Source organism: Scyliorhinus canicula, chromosome 5 (assembly GCF_902713615.1).
Source record: "Scyliorhinus canicula chromosome 5, sScyCan1.1, whole genome shotgun sequence".
Lineage (NCBI taxonomy): Eukaryota > Metazoa > Chordata > Chondrichthyes > Carcharhiniformes > Scyliorhinidae > Scyliorhinus > Scyliorhinus canicula.
The window spans coordinates 187,427,038-187,442,635 of record NC_052150.1 but is presented as its reverse complement, the minus strand read 5'-3'; the positions used below and the strand labels follow the sequence as shown (position 1 = coordinate 187,442,635).

The window sequence follows — 15,598 nt, the reverse complement described above, 5'->3', positions numbered from 1 at the left end:
GTTATTCCAAGTCACCTGCTCTTGTCCAATATCCCAACAATTTTTCCTCCTAAGTAATTATAGAATTCCCTTTTGTGATCTATTGTTGAATATGTAACATCACCCTACCAGACATTGCATTCTAAATCCTAATCACTGTATAAAACATTTTCCTCTGCTTGCCTTCAAATCTTTTTCCAATCATCTTAAATCTGTGTCGTCTTGTTGTTGACCCTTCAGGACTTGAAACAGTTTTTTAAAAGTGTACTTTCATGATGTGGGTGTCACTGACTTGGTTAGTATTTTTTCCCAGCCCTAAATGCTCTTGAACTGAGATGGGCCATTTCAGAGGGCATTTAAGGATGGCCGATTTTCGTCCCTAAAATATATTAACAAATGATACGGGTTCTAACAACAATTGATGGTGGCTGTCATGATCACGATAAGACTAGCTTCCAATTTCAGATTTACTAATTGAATTTAAATTCTACCAACTGCCATTATGGGATTTGAACCAGCGCTGTCAGTGAACTAGCCTGGGACATCTGGTTTAGTAGGCCAGTGACATTATCGCCCTGCTTAATTGTCTCTTAAACCGTTCATGATTTTAAATGGTTCTATCAAATCTCTTAACCGTCTCTGCTTTAAGGGGAACAATCTGGCACCTCAACGTAGCTGTAATCCCTCATCCCGGTGATCATTCTGGTCAACCTTTTCTGCACCTTCTCATGTGAATGTTCATGTTTAACCTTCCTCTCATCTGAAGTTGTGGTGCTGTTTGCCTAGTGTTAATGATCCCGACTCTGGGTCACTGTCTGTGTGGACATTCTCGCCATGTTTGCGTGGGTTTCGTCCCCAAAACCCAAGTATCTGCAGGGTAGGTGAATTGGCCACACTAAATTGCCCCTTAATTGGAAAAACTGAATTAGGTACTCTAAATTTATCAAAAGAAAATGATGAATGCTGTTCGCCTCAACATTATTTGGTGCTGAACTACCCTATCCTAAAATACCAAATGATGTACTTTGGAATCTGATTACCTGCTTGAAGCTATAATGGAGACATCTTTCATTCTCACGCCGCAGTATAAATATTTTCCACTTTCTCTGTCTGTTAGCTTTGACAAAGAGTCATTGGACTCGAAATGTTAGCTCTTTTCTCTCCCTACAGATGCTGCAAGACCTGCTGAGATTTTCCAGCATTTTCTCTTTCGTATAATGGAGACTTGCTTTCCTGTAATGGATTCATGAAAGAGTTGGGGTGCGACCCATTGTTCTCTTAAATAGTTGGATACAAAGAAAGAGCTGTAGAGAGCAACGATATAATCAACCAGTCCTTAAAACAAAAAAAGAAAATATGGTGACATTACAAGATAAACATTTAAAAAGTTAAGACTGCATAGGATTTCAGTTTTGGTTTTTGATGGTAACTGAGTTGAGCTAAATTGTTCAAGATGGTAAAGCTTTCATGAGTTCCGAAACAGGTGCACATCACAACGCATGTCTGCAGACATTAAATCAAGTGAAGCATATTTGGTATAGAAAGCATATTGTTTAGTTATTTTTACGTGTTAGTCTAATATTAGCATCAGTGTCCGACACAAAGTAAAAGACAGATGCTTTTGTGAACATTTGTGTCTTGATGACAAGGTTACAGCTGCTGCCACAGGAAGTTTCCACCCATGGACCAGAAATGATGAACAATACCCGAAGGATTACAAACTAACCTTGATTAAATCCTGGTTGTGACCGGTGGCGACATGTTCTAAATCTATTTGCTTTTATGTGTTAACATCCAAAAATACCCTAAATGAAGGTGATAAAAGTGATTGTAAAATAAGATTTTGTTTCTGTATTTTGAACTGCATTATGTAAGCCGAGCGGCACAAAAGCAAAGTCATCTTCAACATTCTGGATCAGGGCCTTGTTTCATTTTCAATATTATGCAAACAACAAGCATAAAAGTTGGAGGATATTGCATCGGATTTCGTTCTCCCCGATCTAGGTTACGTGCAGGCGTATGTTCCAGAATGTTGCTTTGTTTATGGATGCAAGGTCACTTTATTTATTACCTAACCTTTTAATGAATGTATTTGGCAACAGTGATGTAATTGCATTAGTGGTAGTCCTTGTTGGACATTGCATAATTGCTGGGACAAGTTTCCTACACTTATTTTTTTAAATCAGTTTCAACAATCTCACTGCCCAGTTGCTTTTTGCAGTTTATTGCCAAACCGTTTCAATTAAGTTTTACTTTAGGTAACACATTGGCTGGAAGACTTGGTGCTAAACACAAGTGTTGGTATTAATTTTTGTAAGTTCTTACTCCTTCAATAATGTTTAATTTAAATCATGAGTGAAATCACTGTAGAATAGTGTAGCATCAATTGGAGCAGTATCATTTATGCTGCAATAATACGCTCAGCAACCTCCTTGTACTTTTGACAGTGAAGCTGACTTACGAACGAGAAATTGTGGTAGCACCAATAACTGCGAAAGTGAAATTAAATGACAAAAAAAAAACTGCCAGAGAATTGTGATTACTCTGAAAAGAGAGTTCTTGAAGAACAGTAATTGAGTGGAGAAAAGATAAAATTGAATAAATTTGGTTCAAGGAGAAAATGTCAAAATTCCCGTTGTTCAGTCGAGCAAGAACACGAGAAAAAAAGTACCTTTTTCGGGACCAGCTTTCCTAAAGGTTAGTGCGGTGCTAGTCCAGCTTCTTGAAATGCTATTCCCCTGGTAATTCATGGTGTTCCCCATTATCTAATTCTGCCACTGTTCTGTTCTCATGAGTGCTTGCCTCAATGCATGTGCTTTCAGGCACCTTATGGTCTCTGGTTTGACTCCAGTTACGATTACCCTTCAAGTGGATGGTTTTGCAGCTAGAAGACTAAGAAGATGCTGTCGCTCTCTCTTTTCTGTAGCAGGATACAACCTGATTAAGAAATGCTGCAACTTTTTATGGCTGAGGCTGCAACACATAATATATTTTTCTGATATAACTCCGTTACTTTACTGTTGAATCAGCCAAAAATGTTTCATTTCACTTTGGTGTAATGTTTTTGTAGTTTTAATGATGTGCCATAATCCCTCTGGTAATGCTGGATAGTTTATCCTCCCTATACAGTCATATAAGGGGAATTGGTTCCCTGGAGTAAGCTGTGAATGGCAATGTATATCCTCTAACTGCTGAATAGTTTAAGTACATCAGGTTTTGTCACCTCAGTTAAATATTATCACTGACATCCTTTTCTTCAGCAAATTGCCAATGACTAACAGCTTGTACCGTTGCAGCTTTGAGATGAAGACCATGTTTTTTGTTTTTAATCGTCTATTTCTTTTGCATATTAAATAGCCACCTTCAAAAAAAATCCAAATCACTATTTTGCTGTAGTTTTAAGTTGTAGCCATGAAACGTAGGAATGAACATTTTTTATGCAAACTGCAATACTGTCATGTTTTTGCAATGTGTGCCTCACAATATTTTTGGTGATGTAGTTAAACAATGGCGATGAGCTGCGGAAGCCAAAATTCATGCCCATAAACACAAGGACATTATTTTTTATTAAAAATTATTGGGCAATTTAGCGTGGCCAGTCTGTTAAAGTCAATATTTTCCCGCTTCTGTAGCAGAAAGATTCAACACGCTCGTTAAGACAAAATAACAAGGCTTTATTTACGAATTACAACTGCATACAGAAATGGCTGAAACTTTGAAGTCAGAGAGCAGTCAGTAAAACTGCTGATTCCTTCTCAAGTTCGCGCTTTCACAGAGAATCAGCTCAGTATTTATACATTATCAGAATCAGGATTACGTGACTACAGCTTGGTCAGGAATTCGATCAGAAGTACAAATATAAGCAATATCATAAAACAGGCGTCACCTTGCTGACCTTTCAGGACTCTGTCCTGTAACTCAGATCATTATTTTGTCCTTTGATGGGATGTTTAAGAGTCGGAGGAGACTTGTTCTGACCCTATCTTGTTGTATTTAGACTGCTTTGGGTTATGACAAGTTAGTCTTATCAGAATTTGCGGAGCCCAGGCATTTCGGATCAGCGTGACCTTCTCTGATCTTATTCAGGCTTTAGGTCATGCGAAGTCAGCTTTTCTTGCATTGTACCCAGTAGTTGACCAGTTTTCCCATCATGCCATTATTTACTTCGTACAACATCACAAGTCCATCTATCCTGCATATCTTTGGGTTGCGGGGCAGACACTGGGAGAATGTGCAAACTTCACACGGACAGTGACGCCGGGCTGGGATCGAACCCAGGTCCTCGGTGCAGTGAGGCAGCAGTGCTAACCACTGTGCCACCGTGCCACTGACAATAGAGAATTGTGCTTAAAATGGAAATACCTAAACAACTTCCATTGTATGTTTTGCAATGATAGTGGTTCTTGTGGATCATTTGATACTTGCTTTATTGGCCAGGCAAGAACATAAAAGCAGGGAGGTTAAGCCAGAACTGTTTAAAATGCTATGCCTGTCATAGCTAGAGTACTGGTCATTACATTGCAGGAATAATGTGATCATACTACAGAGGGTGCAGAGGAGATTTACGAGCCTGTTGGTAGGAATGGAGAATTTTAGCTGTGAGGAAAGATTGGATAAGCTGGTGTCATTTTCTTTGGAGCAAAAGAGGCTGAGGGAAGGTTTGTAAAATTAAGTGGGGCTGAGATAAAAGTGAGTAGGAAGGACCTATTTCCAATCACAGGTGATTAATAGCAAGGTGCATTGATATAAAGTAATTGAACATAGAATATGGAAGTTGCAGAGTAATTTTATTGGTGGAGTCTGGAACTCATTGCCAGGAAGATAGTAGAGACAAAAGCCCTGATCGCATGAAAACATACTTAGATATGGACTTGTGGTACCATTATTTCCAGAATTACTCAAGAGGTGGAAGATGGTGTGAAATTGGATGGCATCTTTTTGATGGACACAAAGGATTGAATGGCTTCCTTCTGTGTTTCTGTCTCATTTAATGGTGCAATAGACTCGAGGGATGAAATGGCCTACTCCTGTTCCTTAATTGTTTCAACATAATTTGCTTCAACTATTTGTGGTAGCAAGTTTTTTCTTCTAACTATCCACTTGGCTAACTAGTTTGTCCTGAATCCTTGATGGATTTTTCAGTGAATGTCTTGAATTTATGGCCAAGATTTCTGGTATTGCCTTCAAGTAGAAACATCTCTATGTCTACCCTAACAAGCTCTTTCAAAATCTTAAAGGCCTCCAGTAGGTCATCAGTTAGTCTTCTCTCTCTCTCCTGAAGAGAAACACCTCATCTTGCATCTTTTTTGTGATAGGTATAAACTCTCAACAACAATTTATATTTGTTTAGTTCCTTCAACATAGCAAAATATTCCAAGATGCTTCACAGGAACATTGTACAAAACGCGACACCGAGAATACAAGGAGACAGTAGGGCTGATGACCAAAAGCTTGGCCTCAGAGTTGGGTTTTGAAGGGGGGTGGACTCAAGGAGAAAAGAAAGGCAGAGAGGTTTACAAAAGGAATTGGATCTTGGGGTTGAGGCGGCTGAAAGCACGGCCACCGGTTATGGACTGATTAAAATCAGGGATGCATGCGAGGCCAGAATTATGCAAATTATGATCTCGAAGAGTTGGCCCTCGTGAAGAGGAATGAGACAATGGAAGGATTTGAAAACAAGGATGAGAATTTTTAAATCAAGATGTTGCTTAACTGGGAGCCAATGTAGGCGAGTGAGCACAGAGTCTTGGTGCAAGTTAGGATACGGGCACAGAATTCTGGATGATAGGAATGTGGGAGGCCGGCTGTCCATCTTGATAGTCAAGTCTGAAGGTAACAAAGGCATAGATGAAGGTTTTAGCAGCCAGTGAGCTAAAGCAGGGGCAGAATTGGGTGATTTTGCAGAGCTAGAAATGGGACATAGAAGAGCAAAATACTGCAGGTGCTGGAAATCTGAAATAAAACCCAAAAATGTTGGAAATGCTCAACAGCTCGAGCAGCAGCTGTGTGGAGAGAAATGGTGTAAACGTTTCCGGTTGATGACCTTTCATGAGAACTGACTGGGTTTGCCCTGTAACGTCATAACTTGTTTGCCCTGTAACGTCAGAATTTTCTTTCCCCCCACAGCTGCTACCTGACCTGCTGAGTATTACCAGAATTTTCCATTTTGATTTTAAATGGGTAGCCTTATTGGTGGTATGTTTCAGAAGCTCATCTCAAGGTTGGGAATAGGTTCAGCATTGGATAATTGTCTGCATGAAGGATGGGGTTGACGGAGCTGAGTTTGTAGCGGGAGGGGGGAAGATCCTGGACGGGATTCTTCGTCCCGCCAGACCTGTTTTCTGGCATGGCGCGCCCCACTGACAGCAGCGGGGTCCTCTGTCCTGGCAGCTGGCCAATGGGGGTTCCCATTGTGGCCACTCCTACAGCCGGCCAGTGGGGTTTCCCGTTGTGGCCACCCCCACGCCGTTGGGAAATCCGTGGGCTTGAGTGCACTGCCGGCAAAGCGAGGATCCTGCCAACGGATAATCCTGCCTCTGATGGCTTTGATCTTCCCAATATTTCTTCAGATCTCAAAAAATAACAAGACTGGAGACAAGGTGTTCAGGAAAGATAGGAAAGAAAGGAGGAAGAGTAGCTGTACTGAGTAAGGAGAACATCACTGCTGGAGAGAGAGGATATCCTTGAGGAGTCCAGGACAGAATCTATTAGGTCAGAGCTAAGAAATAACACTGTTGTTAACTACTTGGTGTGTTCTCTGGGCACAGACTAGTGCCAAAGATATAGAGGAATACATTTAGAGGGTAATTACAGATAGATGCTGTAACTATAGTGAAAATAGAGTACTTTAAATATCTGAATATGGGTGGGGGAGGGGAAAAGAGTTCAAGTTGTTTACAGGAGAAGTTTCTAGATCAGTATGATTGTGGCCCAGTGAGAAAGGAGGCACTGCTGGTTAATAACATTGATCAGATGGATCAAGTGTCAAGTAGGGGAATATTCAGGGGACAATGATCATAGCCAACCTAAACCTTATGCACTATGAAGATAAGGAGCAATCTCGAGTAAAAATAATTTATTGAGGGAGGGATGAGAACCGATCTGGTAAATTGGACTCAAAGATTGGAAGGGAAAACTGTTAGCGTAAAAATGGGCAGCCTTCAAAGTGGAAATAGTTTTGGTACAGTACAGGTGCATTTTTATGAAAGGGAAAGTTAGGACAAACCGATCCAGAGCGAATTCTACATGATGCAGAAAAGGTGCATATAGAACCATAAGAGTTCCTGCAGTGCCGAAGGAGGCAATTTGGTCCATTTGAGTCTACACTGACGCTCAGAAAGAGTACACTAGCTCGGCCTACTTCCCTGCCCTATCACCATAACCTGCACACCTTTGTGCCCTAAGGGGAGATTTAGCATGGCCAATCCACCCACCCTGCGCATGTTTGGATGGTGTGAGGAAACCAGAGCACCCGGAGGAAACCCACACAGACATGAGGGGTGACAGATGTCAAGTGGATCATATAATAGGAAGCCCAAGTTGAATGCATGAAGCTTGGGGACAAGTGAAAGAAAAGAAGCAAGGAGAGTATGACAAGAGACTGACAGCTAATGTAAAAGAGAATCCAACGGTCTTCTACAGGTGTATAACGAGTAATAGGATGGTACAAGGCGAAGTGGGGCCGATTAGGGACAAAAGAGCATTAATGCATGGAGGCATTATGTAATTTGCATAAGTCTTTACAAAGGAAGAAGTTGCTTCCCAAGTCCGAAGGGCTACAGGGACTAGGCAAGGAATGGTACCACGTGCTTTGCTCTTGCAGAGAATACCAAGGACATGATAGGCCAAATGTCCTGTAACGATTCTATGATTCCATTTAGTTACATTTCCGTTCCACGGTCATTCTAGTAAATGTATTTTGCATCTTCTGCAGCACATTTATAATATGGAGACCAGAACTGTTCACAGTACTTGAGATGTGTCTAACCAAGATTCTGTACAAGTTTAACATAACGGGTGGAATTCTCCCATGCTCCTGCCAGTAGGATAAATGGCAAATGGGGGTGGGGTGATGCAGTGGGAGGCCCAACAATCTGTTGCATGCCAGCATTAATTTACAGTGGGATCTCCCAATGCTGCCTGCCAAGGCAGATCGGGAATCTTAATGGAGGCTGGCATGAAACAAATTTGCACCCTGCTAATGGAATCCAAATCAAGGCCTGACCATAATCAAATCCCTGCCGCAATTCTCCGCTATCTTTGTGAGAAAACACATCAGTCCAGAACACGTCTGGAGTTATCTTTTAGGGCCCTGCTTAGGTCACAGACATCCAAGAAGAAGATGCTGGAGACCTACAGCTACCGGACCCTGGAGGAATGCATGCATCGCATGGCGTGTTGATCCACATGCACGTGGCTCTGCCGCACAGCAACACTCTGAAGGTGAACATAGAACATAGAACACTACAGCGCAGTACGGGCCCTTCGGCCCTCGATGTTGCGCCGACCTGTGAAACCATCTGAAGCCTATCTGACCTACACTATTCCATTTTCATCCATATGTCTATCCAGTGACCACTTAAATGCCCTTAAAGTTGGCGAGTCTACTACTGTTGCAGGCAGGGCGTTCCACACCCCTACTACTCTCTGAGTAAAGAAACTGCCTCTGACATCTGTCCTATATCTATCACCCCTCAATTTAAAGCTATGTCCCCTCGTGTTGGTCATCACCATCCGAGGAAAAAGACTCTCGCTGTCCACCCTATCTAACCCTCTGACTATCTTATATGTCTCTATTAAGTCACCTCTCAGCCTTCTCCTCTCTAACGAAAACAACCTCAAGTCCCTGAGCCTTTCCTCATAAGACCTTCCCTCCATTCCAGGCAACATCCTAGTAAATCTCCTCTGAACCCTTTCAAAAGCTTCCACATCCTTCCTATAATGTGGTGACCAGAACTGCACGCAGTACTCCAGGTGCGGCCGCACCAGAGTTATGTACAGCTGCAGCATGACCTTGTGGCTCCGAAACTCAATCCCCCTGCTGATAAAGGCTAGCACACCATATGCCTTCTTAACAGCCCTATTAACCTGGGTGGCAACTTTCAGGGATTTATGTACCTGGATGCCGAGATCTCTCTGTTCATCTACACTACCAAGAATCTTGCCATTAGCCCAGTACTCTGCATTCCTGTTACTCCTTCCAAAGTGAACCACCTCACACTTTTCCGCATTAAACTCCATCTGCCACCTCTCAGCCCAGCTCTGCAGCTTATCTATGTCCCTCTGTATCCTATAACATCCTTCAGCACTATCCACAACTCCACCGACCTTCGTGTCATCTGCAAATTTACTAACCATAGCAAATTTACTAATTTAAATACTGGAAGGCCTTCATGCAGTAATGTCCACTTTTTTGGTGATGTTTCAAAACTTCTTGGAATTTTAGTGACCTTGTCAGAGGCTCACACCATCTTCCATGGTCATTGCTGATCTTCACTGATGCTGGGGACTTCATTGACTTCGCCATGGCTGACAATGTGGGGAAGAGGGACTAAAGGAGAGGTGGGACTGGGTGCGGGTGGGAGAGGCGGTTTTGGGGGGGATGAAGCTGAGCAGAGGGCATTCGGAGGTAGGAGGTGTAATGGGGGCGTACAATATCCAGGTAAATATGCAAGGGAATGATTTATGGAATCTAATGACTGCCCCTCGGGGTTAAGGACAAAAGAATGGAATGGTGAATGTGAGAGGGCAGAGGAAGCTGGTAGGGCTGGAGATGCTTCAATCACGGTAGAAGGGTTGGTGAGGGTAGTTGATGGGGACACTGAGGCAAACATGGAGCCGGGGGGTTGGTTTGGTCAGTGGGGATGGGGGTGGGATTCATGGGAAGGTAGGGAACATGCGCGCTCACCTGGGCATCCTGGGATGAGGAGTTTGGACTGTATGGTAACAGTGGGGAGGTTGCAGGTGATGCCAGGAGATGTCTGAGGTGATGGCGGGGGGTAGAGGGAAGAAAGCTACGTAAGGTAACTGGTGGAGGGAAAAGGTTCCGAGGTGGGTGGGAGACTAAGTCTAAATAATGACACTGAAACACAATAGTAGACATTATTTAGTGAAAGTGAATATATTTGCGGATAATACAGTGATCGTGTTCACCCGTGCAACCACTTGTGATCAACATTTCTTGATTTTTCTGTGCTACCTCTTCTTCTCGGTTTTCCCCTGACATCCACATTAGGGGTGGAGACAGCCTGTGCAATTATTTGCCCTGTTGCCTTTCATGACTCCATTGGCCATCCTACGGAGAGCTGAAGCCTCGCGAGCCCTGGCTTGCTTTGGCAGTCCCCCTGTTGGCCAGCTGCTCCCTCTGAGGTGACAGACGACAAGATTGAAGGAGACTAGGTGGATGACCCAGGGGTGTCCAGCAGCTTCTCCTTCTCCCTTCGGGTGCCTGTGGACCACAGACTGCTGACTTGTGAGGAAGAGGTACCTGGAGAGTTGTCGAGACGCCCAGTTCCTCTCTGGTTGCTAATGCATGAACTGACCCATGGCAAAGGCAGTGGAGTGTAGGTCGGCACGCATCTCAGCAGAAACTAGGCCGTTGCTGGGTTAGCGTCTCCTTGCTATCTGCCATTCTTCCCATGAAGACCTTCATGTGCGCACATGTGGGCGCCACTTCAACAGGGAGCATGCGGATGGATTCCTCCGACTCGCTTACCACTGTTGATGGCTTCCAACAGCTCTGCCTGCTGTTGCCCTACCTCTTACTCTCTGCCATGATTTGGAAGGCTGATTCCAGAGGCTTGTCAACTGACTTGGAGCTCATAGATGCCTCTTCCCTAGCAGTGCTCCGAGAGTCGGGCAACTCGGGTGGACCTGCTTCCTCTTGCAATGCATGTATGGTTGTGCGGTGACCATCAGTTTGTGAGACCCCTCCCCAACTAACACTAATACCCACTGAGTTAGGGTGTTCCTGAGCTGGTGGAATGGGCGACTGCAGGTATGGAGCTCTCCCCTTAGAACAGGGGTGGGCAAACTTTTCCGTGCAAGGGCCGCATTCAGAAATTCACAATTCACAAAGGGCCGCATAGTATATTAAGTAAAATAATTACTTCACCCGGTTATGATTGTGGGCGCCTCATATAGAACATAGAACAGTACAGCACAGAACAGGCCCTTCGGCCCTCGACGTTGTGCCAAGCAATGATCACCCTACTCAAGTCAACGTATCCACCCTATACCAGTAAGTAACCCAACAGCCCCCCCACCCATTAACCTTTAAAAAAAAATTTAAAAAAAAAAAAAAAAAAATTTTTTTAAAAAACTTTTTTTTTTTTTTTAATGACTTGGTGGGCCGCAGAAATACCTTTGGCGGGCCGCATGCGGCCCGCGGGCCGTAGTTTGCCCACCCCTGCCTTAGAACATAGAACAGTACAGCACAGAACAGGCCCTTCGGCCCTCGATGTTGTGCCGAGCAATGATCACCCTACTTAAACCCACGTAACCCGTATACCCGTAACCCAACAATCCCCCCATTAACCTTACACTACGGGCAATTTAGCATGGCCAATCCACCTAACCTGCACATCTTTGGACTGTGGGAGGAAACCGGAGCACCCGGAGGAAACCCACGCACACACGGGGAGGACGTGCAGACTCCACACAGACAGTGACCCAGCCGGGAATCGAACCTGGGACCCTGGAGCTGTGAAGCATTGATGCTAACCACCATGCTACCGTGAGGCCCCCCCTTCTTCCTGGCTGATCTCTGGGTTGGGGCTGGGGCCAGATAGGAAATCATCCTCTTCCTCCTCCGGCCTTGGTCTCTTTTCGGGAGGCGCCTGGAAGTAACATGGAGACATATTAGACCCTCAAGGTTGCATTGGATAGATGAATACTTACAAAGTGGATGCTCAGGTGTGAGCTCCTGATTGTTAGTGGATCGGTACTACTCTACTCCTCCGAGCTCGGATTACCTCTCCTCAATCTGTGAGAGACCGGAGAGAGGCACACTCTCCTGTCTTCTCATGCTCACAAAGTGGGGCTGTGAGACAGGACATTACCTTGCCACTGGACCCTGACATACTGGAGTCTGTGTTTCATGCGACCATCTGATGAGACTTACCCTAGCAAGGCAAATAAAGTAGTTTATCCTCTTTGGTCACTGTGTTACTGACCTCTTGATAATAATAGTAATAATTTTTATTCGTGTCACAAGCAGACTTGCATTAGCACTGCAATGAAGTTACTGTGAAAATCCCCTAGTTGCCACACTCTGGCGCCTGTTCGGGTACACTGAGGGAGAATTCAGACTGTCCAAATTACCTAACGAGCACGTCTTTCAGGACTTGTGGGAGGAAACTTGAGCAACCTACGCAGGCACAGAGAACGCGCAGACTCCGCACAGTGACCCAAGCTGGGAATCGAACCCGGGTTCCTGGCGATGTGAAGCAACTGTGCTAATCACTGTGCTACTGTACCGCCACCCCCTGTTACTGATGCTATTGGCCACCTATGCCCATGTAGCGTTGGTATCCCTGCTTGGCCGCTATCCCCCCCCCCCCCCCCCCCCCCCCCCCCCCAATCAGGTGGAAAAAGTACATTCCTGTGCACCTCAACATGGTCCATGAGGGTACACAGGGAGACATCATGAAATTTCTCAGCTGGGCCGCTAGATGATCTTGCAGGCACATCTCTCTTTTTGGTCTGCCATCGGAGATGTCCGGGTGCCTTTTAAAGATGGTGGTCGGATTTGACAGCGGGTTATGTGCTATCAAGCCCGCCCCACCATGAAATATGGCACGGAACACTTGGATGCATAATTAAATGTGTTGAGACCAGAAGATATGGCATGGTTTCCCGTCTGCCTCCACAGTTGGAAACGCACCCCATCACCATCACACGACATAGTCCTGGATGGGAGAGTTCTGCCCAACCTCTTTGCTTTTTATTGTCTACCAGTAACTGAATGACATGCTTGGCCACTTCAAAGTGAAATTAAGAGTCAACCCTGTTGGTGTGGTACTGGATCCAGAGCCAAACCAAATTGGCGAGGAGAGGCTTGTATCCTTCCCCAGTTTGTGAACCAGTTGAGTTATTAACGACAATCCCACAGGCTGTAGGTTCACTTTCTGTTTCCAGATTTTCTTGCACTGACTTCAAATTCAACAGGAATTTGAACTTGCCTTTTTGAGTTATTAGTGCAGTTCCATGGATTGCTTGTCCAGTAACTGTACTAATTACTGTGCGAGGCAGAAATTATTTTTTTGTTAATATCAGCAAACAGTAAAGGAGTCCAAAAAGAAGGAATCAATGTATAGCTACCATCTGTGGATCAGGGCTACACTGATATGTGATGGTAAATTAATGAATCAATTGTATTTAAAGAGCGAAGCCATATTATTACTATTTCTTTCTCCTCGACCATTTCACATTGTTTGGGAATCAGGCTATTTGTCTTTATATTTCAGTGCCTGCTCCCCTTTTGTGCTTCACATTGGAAGGAAATCCTCTGCTGTGTGAACTACACGCTATTGATTTTGAAATGAGAAAATACATGACGTATACGTAAACCTGCATGATCATGCGCACCTAGTTTCTTGATTTCACCATATTTTGATTGCTTTGTGCCATAGTCCCAGGTGACCATTGTTTTGTTATGCTCTTGACGTAGCATAAGCTGCTTCCTTGATGTGCACTCTGACAAAGGAAGGTTCAGACTTGGAGATAGCTTTAACACATTTATTAAACTGTTAACGATTCTCCGACTTGGATTCGACCCTCCTGTTAATCCTGCTATAATTACTCAGACTGACGAACCAGTCTGCTACATTCCACGTGGTGGGTGTGATGTGTTTCAATCAACCCTGTGTACTCACTAAGTGTCTCCATTGAAAAGACGAAGATCATGTGTGATGTGTCCTTTTATATGGGTTGGTGTAATGCCTCCCTGTGGTAGTGTCACCTCTCTGTGTGTCGTGAATGCCCATTGGTCGTGTCCTATCTTACTGGTTGAATGTCTGTGTGTCATGTCTCTGGTGCTCCCTCTCGTGTCTATCTAGTCTACGTGTATTTACATTAACCCCGTGTGTATTTACAGTGATGCATATCACCACAACCATAAGCTGCTTGCCTCCTTGTGGGTGTGTGTGGGGAGGGGGGGCTGACTGGTGGTGATTTAACCTGAAGATCGCCACACCGCTGGCGAGGGCATGAATAACCTCGGCGTGTGCAGGAATTGAATCCGTGCCGTTGGCCTCACTCTGCATCATGAGTCCAGCAAACTGATAAACACCTGAAATGAAGTGGCAGATAATGTTAGTCATACAATTGTGCTTTTATTCCACACATTTCCAGTATCTTGTGATCTCTTTGTTACAGGAGAGAAGTTGGCAGTGTAGATGACAGCCAGACACAGAACTGTGAAGAGATGCAGGATTTTATTCATGACTCATCAAAGCTGGCTGGTAAGACATTACCTTTCAGTAAGTGAGTGGAGTGACTAATGGAACTATAAGAAGTCTTTGTGTAAGTTGTTGATGAAGTATGTATTTCTCCCCTGTGTGTTATAATTTCTGAGAGTTCATTACCAGGCGCTCCTTTTGCACTTTTGTTTTTGTCTGTTACTTTGTTTGACCATGTAATTGTGCTTTATGGGATCAGCACTTGCGCCTCCTTTATATCACACTGCTGTAATGTGCAGGTGCACCTATTGCTTATGCAAAATAACAAACAGTCCCAGATAATTCACCATGGGAATGAACACTTTTTTGATTGTCTACATCTGTTGCAATAATGTAGCCAATGCCATTGACAAGAAAGCAAGACTAAAACATCTGCCCAAGAGACCACCAACAGATGCTAACATTGCAGATGGTTTGCACGATAGTCATTCAGTGACAAAGGCAGGGTTTTGACAGCGCAGTGTTATTAATCTCTGACAAAAAAAGTGAGCAGGCCGGAAAGCCTCCTTTAATCAAGAACTAATTAATAAGAAAGAGGCTTTATTAACAGCTTAACATCTGTAAAATGTGATCGTTACTTTTCCTGCCACGTGATGGGATTTTGACAGGAGGTGTATTGCATTTATCTGTAACATGTATCTGGTGAAACGTAACTTCCTCAGAGGTGGATAACGAGGTCTCGCATCTCACTAACTCTGTTGTCTTTTAAGTTATACTTTTCCTTTGACATGCACCCAACAAATACCCTTCTTCAGTGCAAACGTGATTATGTAACTACACCTTAATTGGAACATTTAATGTCTGCATTCAGTGTTTTAAAAAAAAACATTTCCACCTTCCCACTAAATCGGATATTTAAAGAAGCTAAATGTCGCACATCAGCTGATTGTACTAGCGAAAATTGCCAAATGTTCACCAAAATCAGTCTGATGTAAACATTATAATTTGAACATTTTGAATTTTTTAGAATAGCAAGCATTCATACTTTGCTTTCACACTATGTAATGTAACATTAGTCATTCAAATGCAGTGCTTACTGGAAAGTAATTTAATGGCCTGTTTAGTTTTTGTAAGAATGTGACATGTTTAAGATCGGAGGTGGTCGTTGGTGTAGGCAGCACAACCTGGCAGGACTGCACTGTAGCATTCTTTGAGTCAGA

General features: G+C 43.8%; 1 protein-coding gene across 9 annotated transcripts in view; it reads left to right on the top strand.

Moving 5' to 3' along the window:
- The window catches only part of znf438 (zinc finger protein 438), a 341,546-nt gene that overhangs the window by 189,608 nt on the left and 136,340 nt on the right, over positions 1-15,598 (top strand). For 8 of the 9 annotated variants that reach the window (XR_005460779.1, XM_038798254.1, XM_038798252.1 and 5 more), the window contains one exon: positions 14,356-14,441. The exons of the other annotated variant lie outside the window; for it this stretch is intronic. Coding sequence is in view for 7 of the 8 variants with exons in the window: in XM_038798254.1 (XP_038654182.1) it covers positions 14,356-14,441 (86 nt within the window). In the remaining variant the exon portion in view is untranslated. The remainder of the gene's footprint in view (positions 1-14,355; positions 14,442-15,598) is intronic. 9 annotated transcript variants of the gene reach the window in all.